Source organism: Pleurodeles waltl, chromosome 5 (assembly GCF_031143425.1).
Source record: "Pleurodeles waltl isolate 20211129_DDA chromosome 5, aPleWal1.hap1.20221129, whole genome shotgun sequence".
NCBI lineage: Eukaryota > Metazoa > Chordata > Amphibia > Caudata > Salamandridae > Pleurodeles > Pleurodeles waltl.
The window spans coordinates 1586716857-1586730211 of record NC_090444.1 but is presented as its reverse complement, the minus strand read 5'-3'; the positions used below and the strand labels follow the sequence as shown (position 1 = coordinate 1586730211).

The 13355-nt window shown below is 45.6% G+C and overlaps 1 protein-coding gene and 1 long non-coding RNA gene across 4 annotated transcripts in view; one reads left to right on the top strand and one right to left on the bottom strand.

The window, feature by feature from the left end:
• Window positions 1-13355, bottom strand: part of LOC138296599 (uncharacterized) — a 433062-nt gene that overhangs the window by 210115 nt on the left and 209592 nt on the right. The window lies entirely within an intron of this gene.
• MBOAT2 (membrane bound O-acyltransferase domain containing 2) overlaps window positions 1-13355 on the top strand; it is an 841228-nt gene that overhangs the window by 743243 nt on the left and 84630 nt on the right. For both annotated transcript variants that reach the window (XM_069235893.1, XM_069235894.1), the window contains one exon: window positions 9043-9146. In XM_069235893.1, coding sequence (XP_069091994.1) covers window positions 9043-9146 — 104 coding nt within the window. The remainder of the gene's footprint in view (window positions 1-9042; window positions 9147-13355) is intronic.

Below are 13355 nucleotides of genomic sequence, written 5' to 3'. Positions count from 1 at the left end.
AGGTTTTTCACTCCAATATTATTGGTTTTTTTTTCCAGTGTCTTTTTTTGTTCCCCAGGGATTTTTCTCCTTGGCCGCAGTACCTGACTCCTAACTTAGGATTCTAAATCAGATTCTTTCCCTAAATCTCGATGTATCATATTTTCTTTATCGCCCTTTTGGCAATCTCTGAAAAAAACGTGCCACATGTATACGTCCTGCCGGAATTTAGTAATACTGATTGCATTTATGACTATTTGTGCCTGGGGCAGTGGGAGGAGTGACGGGGCACCCTTTTGTAAAATGTTAGGATTTGTTATGGACGCCTGACCTGTAAACACGATATCTATTTGTGCCTATTTTAATTTGAAAAAAATGAACAAGCCTATAAGATTTTCAGTTTAATATTTTAATTTTCTTCCAGAAAACATTTACATCACGCCACATTATCTAGGTTGTCCGGATGAAATGAAGATTACTAAATACCTTTGTAGAAAACAGATAAATATAATTTATTCGTGCCAATAAATATTACTCTATATATTCGTAGAAAGTTAAACTGGAGGGGGGAGGAATTACACCCTTACTAAAGAGGAAAAAATCCCGACGAAGCAATCAATCAAACAGAGCTATTTTGATGCCTATATTTGCATTACCAAATCGATATCTTATCAGTGGGCAACTGGCGCTGCTTTAATAACAATGTTTACAGTTCCAACATTCTTTCCAATTACCCTCAACTTCCAAGAAACAAAAATACTTTTCTGATAGGCATGCCTAGACTAATCAATAACGAATATGTTTTTGTTTGTTCTGCACAGTGGCTTATTGATTTTCTCAACATTAATTAGTGTCCGATCGATCTGAAGGCATTAATTAGTTCACGTTTGCATGAACCCAGGGCTGCAACTTTCCTCAGATCAAGAGTGAGTCAGGGTGCGCCGGGACTGAACTCAGAATACTCAATTCCAACTCCACTGCATTGAGACTTTGAGGTCGATTCACAAAAGCATTTATGAGTACGGGAAGTAGCACTACAGGCACACTCTTGTACGTGATCCTAAATGTCTTTGTGAATCGGTCCCAAAACGTCCAACTCCCTATTAGTAAAAGAGCAACAAGGGATCAGTCTATGTGTTCCCACTGTAAATTAATATTCTCAAAATATTCTCTTTACAGACGTTTGGGGCCAACTCACTAGGGCAGGTAAGGGTAGATAAAAGACTATTACAGAAGCACTCTCCACATACTTCAAAACGCCTCTATGAATCGGCCCTATGAAATCTGTAAACAATATTTTGCAGGCCATGACAACAGACTTTCATGTTAGTTACGATTAAATATAAAGTTTCATGTTGAAAATGCTCTGCCCTTACATTTATCACTGGATCCTAAAATCAAACTGTCTTCACTGAAAATGCAGCCCCATGAAGGGGTTACCTTATATAACTCAGACTATTTACAGTGCCACCCATCCCACAACTTTTAGGAAAATAATAAAACCTTGATGCCAGGTAGCCAAACTGGATTAAACTCAGCCACTGACGATCGTTCGGGCCACATTCAAAATCCTAGTTTGTCGCATACTCTGCCAGCCTATGCGAAGATCAGTTATATATAAATCAGTCTTGGTCCTCCACCAGTAGGAGTAGTGCAACCCAAAATGTTATTCCAGCTCCTCTGCAGCCACAAACATGCGCAGCCCTGAACTGGTTTTGATTTAAGTAGGTCTCGTCAGTGAGTAGTAGGTTGAGCCCTCAGACACAGCGATCCTGGGCTGCTTGCCTTCCTGTCAGGAGGAGATCTGGCCTGGCAGTTTGGGCTCGGGTGTTCCTGTTGGAGCTGGACCATGATTGATTTGCATATGGATGTTCTCTGTCTGGAGTGGCATAGTTGGAAAAAAACACAGGATTGGATTGTGGCCTGAGCAGTCGCTAGTTGCTGAGATTAATTAAAGTATTGCTTCCCTCACATTGTTTTTTGTTGTTGCTGTAGATACCCTAAAACCACACGTGGTAGGGGCATAGATTGTGTGACGGTAGATGAGGCTATATCAGTCAAATAGGAGCCCAAGAAATGGTGTACATAAGAATAGTCTACTGTGCTGGGTCGGAGTGGTGGGGAAGAAATCAAGATGAAGGAGGTAGGTTTGAAGGTCCTGAGGGTGGAAGCAGATCTAATGTGATGGGCTAGTGCCTTCCAATGATGAGGGGTAAGTAGGTGAAAAGGTATTTAGAGGCAGAAATACAGAGTTGGGTTTGCTAGCAGAGGGGTAGGGTGACAGGTAAAGCAATATATTCCACGCTAGGTAGTGTTTCTGTTTTTTTTTTCTTCTTTATATCAAACACAAAGTAGGCATAGTAACTTGTGAGGGGTGATGCCTTTTAATAGGCGTCAAATCTTTAAAAAGATATTGATAGTGATAAGTAGAAAAATGACAAAAATATAAATATGACATAAGACATCCCAGATGCCAATGACGTAGAGCTGCTGTTCTGCCTTGTCATACTGGTGATGCGCTTCTAAGTGTTGGAGATGACAGAATGTGAAGCCAGTGTAAGACTTGCAGTAGTGTAGTTGAATAAGAGGGCACAGTTTGCAAAATTATGCTGGCAAAGTCGGAACTCCGGTAGGTTTACTGCTACACTTCAACAAGATTTCTGTCAATTCAGGGATTCACAGGGACTCCCAGGAGTACTCTAGGGACCTTAAAAAAGTTATGAACATACTCCTGTGGATTTCTCTTCCACCCATGGGGCTCATAAACACCTCTTTCCCTGTCTCAACTGTAAAGTTGTAATGCAAGATCCACCACACTGATAGATTTTCCAGACTGTAAATGCTCTTTTCTCCTTAAACATTCTATACTTTATGATTGTATGAAACAGAAGTTGGAGATTTGAGAGACCCATCGCTTGCTTGTTATATGAAATAACTGACATTTTCTAGTGTACTGTAAGGAAATGCCCCCTTGGCATGGTTACCCCCTGACTTTTTGCCTTTGCTGATGCCAAGTTATGATTTGAAAGTGTGCTGGGACCCTGCTAACCAGGCCTCAGCACCAGTGTTATTTCCCTAAATTGTACCTTTGTCTCCACAATTGGCACAACCCTGGCACCCAGGTAAGTCCCTTGTAACTGGTACCCCTGGTACCAAGGGCCCTGATGCCAGGGAAGGTCTCTAAGAGCTGGAGCATGTCTTATGCCACCCTGGGGACCCCTCACTCAGCACATACACACTACTTGCCAGCTTGTGTGTGCTGGTGGGGAGAAAATGACTAAGTCGACATGGCACTCCCCTCAGAGTGCCATGCCAACCTCACACTGCCTGTGGCATAGGTAAGTCACCCCTCTAGCAGGCCTTACAGCCCTAAGGCAGGGTGCACTAGACCACAGGTGAGGGCATATGTGCATGAGCACTATGCCCCTACAGTATCTAAGCAAAACCTTAGATATTGTAAGTGCAGGGTAGCCATAAGAGTATATGGTCTGGGAGTCTGTCAAACATGAACTCCACAGCACCATAATGGCTACACTGAAAACTGGGAAGTTTGGTATCAAACTTCTCAGCACAATAAATGCACACTGACTTCCAGTGTGGGCTGACTAGTTTTTGCCAGCCTGCCACACACCAGACATGTTGCTGGCCACATGGGGAGAGTGCCTTTGTCACTCTGTGGCCAGGAACAAAGACTGTACTGGGTGTAGGTGCTTCTCACCTCCCCCTGCAGGAACTGTAACACCTGGCAGTGAGCCTCAAAGGCTCACCCCCCTTTGTTACTGTGCCACAGGGCATCCCAGCTAGTGGAGATGCCTGCCCCTCCGGCCACTGCCCCCACTTCTGGCGGCAAGGCTGGAGGAGATAATGAGGAAAACAAGGAGGAGTCACTCCCCAGTCAGGACAGCCCCTAAGGTGTCCTGAGCTGAGGTGACTCTTACTTTTATAAATCCTCCATCTTGCAGATGGAGGATTCCCCCAATAGGATTAGGGATGTGCCCCCTCCCCACAGGGAGGAGGCACAAAGAGGGTGTAGCCACCCTCAAGGACAGTAGCCATTGGCTACTGCCCTCCCAGACCTAAACACACCCCTAAATTGAGTATTTAGGGGCTCCCAGAACCGAGGAAGATAGATTCCTGCAACCTAAAGAAGAAGAAGGACTGCTGACCTGAAGCCCTGCAGTGAAGACGGAGACTACAACTGATTTGGCCCCAGCCCCACCGGCTTGTCTCCCTACTTCGAAGGAAACTGCAACAGCGACGCATCCAACAGGGTCCAGCGACCTCTGAAGCCTCAGAGGACTACCCTGCATCTAAAGGACCAAGAAGCTCCTGAGAACAGCGGCCCTGTTCAAGAAACTTCAACTTTTTGAAACAAAGAAGCAACTTTTAAAGACCACACGTTTCCCGATGGAAGCGTAAGACTTTCCACTCTGCACCCGACGCCCCGGCTCGACCTGTGGAGAACTAACACTACAGGGAGGACTCCCCGGCGACTGTGAGTAGCCAGAGTTGACCCCCCTGAGCCCCCACAGTGATGCCTGCAGAGGAAATCCAGAGGCACCTCCTGACCGCGACTGCGTGCTTCAAGGAACCCGACGCCTGGAAACAGCACTGCACCCGCAGCCCCCAGGACCTGAAGGAACCGAACTCCAGTGCAGGAGCGACCCCCAGGCGACCCTCTGCCTAGCCCAGGTGGTGGCTACCCCGAAGAGCCCCCCCTGTGCCTGCCTGCATCGTTGAAGAGCCCCCCGGGTCTACCCATTGATTCCTATAGGAAACCCGACGCCTGTTTGCACTCTGCACCCGGCCGCCCCTGTGCTGCTAAGGGTGTACTTTCTGTGCCTGCTTGTGTCCCCCCTAGTGCCCTACAAAACCCCCCTGGTCTGCCCCCCAAAGACGCAGGTACTTACCTGCTGGCAGACGGAAACCGGGGCACCCCTATTTCAATTGAAGCCTATGTGTTTTGGGCACCACTTTGACCTCTGCACCTGACCGGCCCTGAGCTGCTGGTGTGGTAACTTTGGGGTTGCCTTGAACCCCCAACGGTGGGCTACCTTGGACCCAACTTTGAACCCTGTAAGTGTTTTACTTACCTGTGAACTTAACCAATACTTAACTCCCCCAGGAACTGTTGATTTTTGCAGTGTCCACTTTTAAAATAGCTTATTGCCATTTTTGTCAAAACTGTACATGCTATTGTGATAATTCAAAGTTCCTAGAATACCTGAGTGAAATACCTTTCATTTAAAGTATTAATTGTAAATATTGAACCTGTGGTTCTTAAAATAAACTAAGATAATATATTTTTCTATATAAAAACAAAAACCTATTGGCCTGGAATTTGTCTTTGAGTGTGTGTTCCTCATTTATTGCCTGTGTGTGTACAACAAATGCTTAACACTACCCTCTGATAAGCCTACTGCTCGACCACACTACCACAAAATAGAGCATTAGAATTATCTCTTTTTGCCACTATCTTACCTCTAAGGGGAACCCTTGGACTCTGTGCACACTATTTCTTATTTTGAAACAGTATATACAGAGCCAACTTCCTACATGTGCCTAGAATAACACTGCTGCGCTTCTGGTTGTCCAAGCCGAGGAAAAAACACAAATTGCGGTAGGACCTGATTTTCTAAATGCTTCCTCGCCAGAAATGTAACCTACAGATTGCCCATTTCAAAAGTAAAGACCCTTTGACTTCCAGACCCTTTTGGTGATTTTGTTGGCTATCATTACTTCCATCTGTTTCTTTTTATTTGTAGGTCTGGCCTTTCAGACATTTTTAGCTGTATCTCCAGACTTTTCTTTTCCAAAAATGCATACATAATATTCTTAGTGGGTCAGCCCACTATACCAATTGCATCCCTTTGCTTTTAGGATTGCACTCAACCTGTGCATATTGTTCACATCCACCTCAAAATAGTTCCCTTTCTTTCAGTGATAAATCAGGTTCAGTGACAGTGCAGTTGCCCATACAGTATACAGCAAATTAACCACCCAGCCCAGTACACAGCTGTAATTCAGAAGCAAGGGGTGGGGTGGGTGGTGTTTAGCCCTGTGAGTTCTCTGGGAAAGCAGTGTCCCCCCCTCATCCCTCCCCACAGCCTCCCCCACAGGCCAACCCAGCAGTGTTCTGAGGAGCCATCAACTTGGGGTGGGGTGCGTGGAGCCACACTGGCTTCTCCCCCAATACCAATGTAAGACAGCCAGCCTCTTCATACCTTGTTAAATGTTCTTGGGCACCCCCTGGCTACGAACACTGCTCATTCTGCCTCCATACAGTTAGTCATACCTATGATCCACATGTTATCAGTGGGTGGCAGGGGATTCCCCATCCCTTAACGATGTCCCTTTTTACCACTGCAACCGCCAAGGTACAAAATAGGAGCTACTAATAGGACAGATCTACATCGCCCTGAATACCTTGAATTGAAAATTGAGGCGTGCAAGAGACTGGCACCTTGTGGACACCGAAAAGCCCAATTACCTCCTGCCAGTGCTCTCATATAAGTGGACAGGTCCATAGCGGATGGAAAAAAACCTTATCTGCATCCCTACATCTCGGGCAGTTGTACTTGGGAGCCCTTCCCATCTTAAATAAGCTACAGTTGTAGTATGTGCAGTGGAGCAGTTTTAACTGTATGAGCCGGAGGCTTGTTTTCATTGGTTTCTTGCGAGGGTGCATCAAGGCACTCTCCCAATCCACATCCTCCAACTGTCCCAACTCAAGCTCCCAGCGGGCCCTCAGACATGTCAAATTATCAGGTCTATTGCTAAGGAGTGTGCTGTAGGTAAGGGAAACCTCCTATACAATATCCTATTCTCGATGGGGTTACCAGTCTCCAGGGTCTTCTAATCTATTGGTTCTGCCTGTATTGCATAGTAGGAGTTAGGGGAACTCCTGTAAGGTATCTAGCTCATATTTGACCTGTAGGTCTGTCAAGATTTAACCCCCCACCCCTGTCAGCCAAGTCACCTAATGTTGAGATGCCTGTCACGTCCTACTTTATGTGCCTCTCTAGTTTGTGCACTTCCTTCAGCCTGTCGCTCCTCCGGAGGAGGGGGAGGGGGCATCTTGGTATGGGGGTGATGTCCCATTATGTAGGGCATTGCCATTTACCAGGCTTCTAGTGATGCCCAAGCTAGCCCCAGGAGCTCAGAGCTGAATGCCTTGCCATATAAATAGTGTATCTTACCCATTGGTTCCATTAGGCACCACCCCATTTTGATTGCTGGATCGTTCCTACTTGCTAAGCCCACTCATTGATTACCTGCAGGTGGGCTGCATAGTAATAGGCTCTGAGGTCTGATAGGAAGACGCCCCAGTTGTACACATTTCTCTGTAATGTACACCATTCGTGGCTGGCGACTGGGAAAACTGGCGGGCGAATATAACATTTTTTTAAAAGTACCTGAACCTCACTGCCGCTCTCCAGGCACCCAGTCTACCTTGAGGTCAATCATGATGCTGCTCAAAACATACATGCACACTGAGGGGAGTGCTCTCAATGAACATTGTTTATTATTGTTTTCTTTTTAAAGGTTTGCAGCTCCTGCTGCTGGCGGGGGTGACGCTCAGCCGCCCTTGATGTATGCAGAGCAATTCGGGGTCCCCTATCCCCGATCAGCATGCAGAGGTTCACTTCCACTTTGTCAAAAACATGACTGATATTTGATAGGGAGTATTTTAAAGGAAATACGGGCACTTGAGCAGTGCTATCATTGTGAAAAGGGCGCCCTGCTTATAAGTGAAAGGGGTCATTTATTTTTTGTCTCCTTTTGAAGTTGCCGTTTTAAAGTGTTTAAATGACTTTGTCTGAAATGTGCGTGCTTGGATAGGTGGCTTATTATGCTTATCTCTTAACAAGTAATAGTGGGAAGCGTAGCACAACTCAAAGGCTTGTTATGTGTTAAACATCACTAGTTAATCAGACACATAAGCAAATATTTTTAAATCATATGACAGTATAGGTATTTTTTCATTTGATATCACGTGTGTGCAACAAAATGTAAAAAACATAACTATTGCACCAGATAGTGAAGACCTATTAGCTTTGCTCATGCTTGAGTTTGAGCTTAATGTTGGACCGGAAACACCAAAAATCCTATTCCATTCTTAAATCTAATAAACTGACGGCTTACTATAATGCTGATTTATCATTCTCTTTTTGTCAAAAGCATTATCAATCCGAGGCTAAGCAAGCTGGAAGTTGGGAGATTGAAGGTACAGGTTCATACTTCTGCCGAGACTTAATGCTGCGACAACATTTATATCCTAGGGATGGCCATAGATTCACCAAAATGCCCAGTACACTGGAGGTGAATTACAGACTCTTGGACGACCACTAACATCGCAAAGCTTGTCATCTTGTCCACCCTGATTTCTTCTGCAACCTCCTATTTGGTGATAAAGGGGTGGAAACTTCAGCAGGAGGGCACTTGAACCCTTCTAGTGACCCTGTGTTCCTGCTGATGCATTCATGGCCCCTGAGTTCAGGTGTAGTAAGGGGTAACGTCAGGTGCTGTATAGGGAAAAACTTCCCTTCATTGGTGGCCATAATCAAGCATTATTGACTCTTAGTATGTTGTACGAACTGAACACATGCTTGGTATTAACAATAGGTCTTACAACTAGACAAGGCATTGGTGCTAGAGGAGTTGACAGTGGAAGGTTGGGTCAGCACTGGCAGAACTCGAGCCAGTAATAGTAGGGTTTCTCAAAGTTCGAACTGGAATAAACCTGCTGGTGGTCAGGCTTAAACATTATTTCAGAGCCCAGAGATACATTTATCGGATCATGTTGTGAGGGACTACGGTAAATACTAAAATGTCTACATTCTAGACAAGACTTTGCAGGCATATTTTTTCTGGCATTGTCTTCAGATGCATGACAGCTCTGGACTGATGGGGGACTACACAAATGTGGATAACATAAGAGTGACATGGGGTTCCGCTTACAGTGTGTCAGTGCTCGCCATTTTAGACTTTTTTTGTCATGAGACGTTCTTTATTCCTCCAATTAACCTTTGAAAACATGTGTGTTGTTTTCTCTCATTGCAGCTGACGCTATAAATAATGCAGCTGGGTTCGGTTTTCAAGGATATGACAAAAATGGAACGCCTTGTTGGGATTTAATTTCCAATTTGCGGATTAGCCATATTGAGGTGAGTATAGAAGTAATCTATTTTTAGTAATGTGATCGTATGAAACCTTTGTTGTCAGAAGTTTTGCATAATAGTCATTTAACTCTTTAAATGTCCTATACATAGACACACCTCTTTAAAGAACACTACATCGCAATGCCATAACAATCCAGTAACCGGATCCTCTCCAGTCACTCGTTGACTGTATCCTTGCCTTTGACACTGTGCAGCGCTCAACTGTCTTTTCGGCTACGTTTCTGCTTTACGAATATCACATACACATATATGTGTGTGTTTGTGTCACAAAAAGGCGGTTAGAGTACTCAGTTTCACGCATTTCAGATGGTAAGTTTGGGATGTGTTTTTTACTTCCAAAGCTGGGGCCTCAGCCATGTGAGTGCCAATAGACTTGGATGAAGTGGAATGTTATCACCTTATTGTTTGCCTTCAGATGCAGGCAGCCTTAAACTTCCATATGTGGTACTCAGTGGAAGTGGCCTGGTATCCTCACTGAGGCTGCCTCCCTGCAATGTGCTGCTTCCCTTTGTCTCTGACTCCTACCGCGCCTAAAAAAAAAAGTAGGACCGATGAAGAAAAGATCATGTCTCTTTCTGGCCAAAAATTCGCTTTGTAAATCCACAGTCTGTTTTTTTTTTTACTGTTCTCACCCCTATTGCCCCATGTGAAATATTCCATTTGGAAACAGTGTACGTGCATCAAGCCATTCAATTGATGTCCTTACCTCTTGGAATTCTTTGATTCTGTTACATCCATTCCACATCCACTATGCGTAAAGAGTGGGCCCAATTTTAAGTTACACTATAAGCCGTGGTTTCACTTTGAGCCAGTGAATTCTTGATTTACCATTACTGGGACCCCCCCCCCCACACACAACAAAAGCTTGGCCAGGTAAGTGTCGTCTCTTATTTTCAATAATGTACTCAAAACGGGGGATCCTTGCCTACAATTGTGGTGATGCACTTTACTTGTGTTGAAGCGCTGAAAGGGGAGCTCATGATGATGGGGGTCAGATTAAAGTTAAAGTGTGACTATATCCGGAATGGAACTCTCAGTATTTCCCCACTTTTCCTTCTTCCTAAGAAATAGTCAGTCTAATAAAGTTCATATGAGAGCCTTTCATGATGTGGCCAGATGGTACCAGAAGTATGCGGTAGTTCCAGAGCAAGGACTAGATCAGCTCCTCCTGAAGTAAATTCCTACTAAATTATTGACTTAAAAGGCAGGAATTTCTCAATGTAAATGCAGACCGGGAATGTATAAACCAGTCAGTTTATCTGAGCCTAAGGCACAAGGAGCTTCTAAAGTGCTGATAAGGTTGAGTGAAAGAACAGTATAATGGTCATTTGGCCTGCTCCGTTCTGCATGGTAGCCATTCCTGCCACAAATTGTTGAAACTGTTTAAATCTATCACCAAAAAATAAAAATAAAAATAAAAATAAACAATATTTTTGTTGCGTTATTGATTTGATTACTGTGGCTGCCATTCCACTGGCCAAATGTTTCTTTTTTTGCTGAGCCTTAAATCATGTTCAGCAAAAGACGGACACAATGTTCAGTGTAATCTTGAGGTTGGTTGTTATCCCTCCCTAAATGAATAGAACTCTTAAATCCTAGAAGGGCTTCAGGTCCTTCAATAAAGTCCCTACCTGGAAATTGCTCATCTTTGTTTAGTTATCGATTTGGTATTCATTTGGCAAAATATACTTCAGTCTGTATTTGAAAGAGCCCACCATCTTGTCAAGAAAATGGAAGCATGAAACACACAGCAGAATTCAACGCTGTTTTAAAAAAAAATGTAAACTGAGTTTTTGCTTTTAACTTTTATAACTGGACTGCAACCCAGAGATATTTTAAGCCATGATTTAAGTGGTCATTTTAAGTTTCTATCACTCTGTCTCACCTTTATTTTATATCACAACTTCTCTCTTTCTACCTATGAATCTGTCTCTCCCTAACCAGCATTATTTTAAAGATTTTTTGGGGCCTGGGCAAGACATATTTCAGCTGTTCTTGTGTGCAAGTTTAAATGTAATATTATTTGGCATCAGGGTAACAATATAATATATGTAATAAAGTTCCCAGTTGTTGGTGGCTAGCGGCTAAGATGGCGGTTGCATAAACTGCAGCTCCCAGAACCGGCCTGACAATCCTGTAATTACCAGCTAATCGAGGTGCCATCAACAAGAATTAACAGTGCCCCCCCAAACGCAGCCAAGCAGGGAGAGCATATGACTGGTGATACCCCTTGAGGATGGGCTCAGAGATTAGGAGAACTGGCTGAGGCCCCCGGATTGCTGAGGGGGTGACGAGGGACAGACCCTGCATGGCGTATCAGTAGGCGTGTGGCAATGGTGATGGTCGGCTCGATCATGGCCGATGAACGGCTGTGACAGCCTGGTTGTCAAGGGTGCAGCCGCGGCCTAGGACCGGGGAGGCCCAGTGACGTGCGGAACAGACCTACCTGAGGATTGGCTAGACGTTGCACCCACAATGAGTTGTGTCCCCTACAGAACTGGAGGAGAGATTTGGAGACCACGTGGCTGCGGTTGAAGGGAACACAGGTGAGCAGAGGCCTAACGTGTGGCCACCGGAGCGTGGACGGCACCCAGCCTAAGCAACACTACGGGCAAGGAGGCTACCGTAGGGGCTGCCGCGGACTGCCTGTCCTCCCGGAATCGTGAGTGGCTCTGTCTGGCCTGCAACCCCCCATGGAACAGGGGCGCAACTGGGGCGCGGGGGGCAAAGAGAAGCAGCAGTGCGTAACACTGCTGAGAACAATTGGAGGGTGGTGCGATCGCTCTCTGGGTTGCAGGGCACAGCGGCCGGCAGTCGGAGATAGCTGCCTGTGCCTGACAAATACCTGAGCGCCCCAGCAGCCTACATGATGGCGCTAAGCGAGTAGCGAAGCGCTGTCTGGAGGAGCAGCCATTGGAAATGCCCGCTTCTGCAACAAAGCAAATTTGACCAAGCATAGTTGATTACTACCACTAGTTATAACTGCATAACGGGGTGAACATTCTGCACAGATGGCCTAGTGAGCAGTATACCGTGGGGTTTCGTGTGATGCTATAGAGACACGGCCCCCAACAATAGCAGCAGACAATAATACTGTACCTGCCTATGCCCCATATTGTAGCATTGCTCACACCTGGAGAGTATAAGTGTGCCCTCTCAACAATAGTGCTAAGGGCCGCGCAAAGAATAAATCCGTTGTGCTGGGCGCATACTCTTGGGCTGACTCCTCGCCTTCCGAGAGCCCGCCTGCACAAATGCCGAACGATATTATTCCACCAACGGATTTGACCACCCAGTCAAGCAAACTAGACATCATTCTTCAAGAGATACAGGACTCACTGATGGCAATTGAGTCGCGACTGGGTAAAATAACAGTGGACATTAACGTACTGAGAGATGAGCAGCGCAAAATGTCTGACAAGATTAAAGCAAATGAGAAAGCTATCTCCGCCCTAGTTCCAGAACAGACGGAACATGCTTCCCAATTAGATGCTATGCACCTTCGACTGGACCGGCTCCAAGACCGAACAGACGATGCAGAAGGCAGAGCCAGAAGGAACAATGTTCGAATAGTTGTAGTACTGGAAGGCATGGTAGGTCATAACCCCATTAAATAACTGGCTCCGCATGGCGGTGGCTTCCTTGGATCTCTCTGAGATATTCGTGGTGGAGAGGGTGCATCGTGTTCCCACTAAATGACCCATCCTGGGGGCACCACCTAGACCTATGGTGGCAAGTATCTTAAACTTTAGAGATCGAGATGCAGTGCTGCGAGCAGCTCGTGAAAAGGCTCCTATTCAAATAGAAAATGCTAAATTCACCATATATCCAGACTATACCTTATCTGTCAGAAGAGATGCTCAACATTCCAGGAAGTTAAGAAATACCTCACCTCTAAGAATGTAAAATATACTTCAGTGTTTTCTGCAAGACTGAGGGTGACCCACGAGGCATGAACGCTCTTTTTTGAGACACCAGAAGAGGTGTGGAACTGGTTTGAAGCCCACTTTCCAGGTTCGCGTGTTGTACACCAGGCCCGTCCCAGCTCGGCTAGATCCAGCGGAGACTGGAGGATGAGACGGCGATCGTGCCCTCACGGGGATTCAGCCCTGTTGCCTACACCGCAACAGGCCAGAGAAGGTCAGCATGCTGCGCTCACGGCAGCTACTTCCCTTAGAGCCAATGATGCCCGTG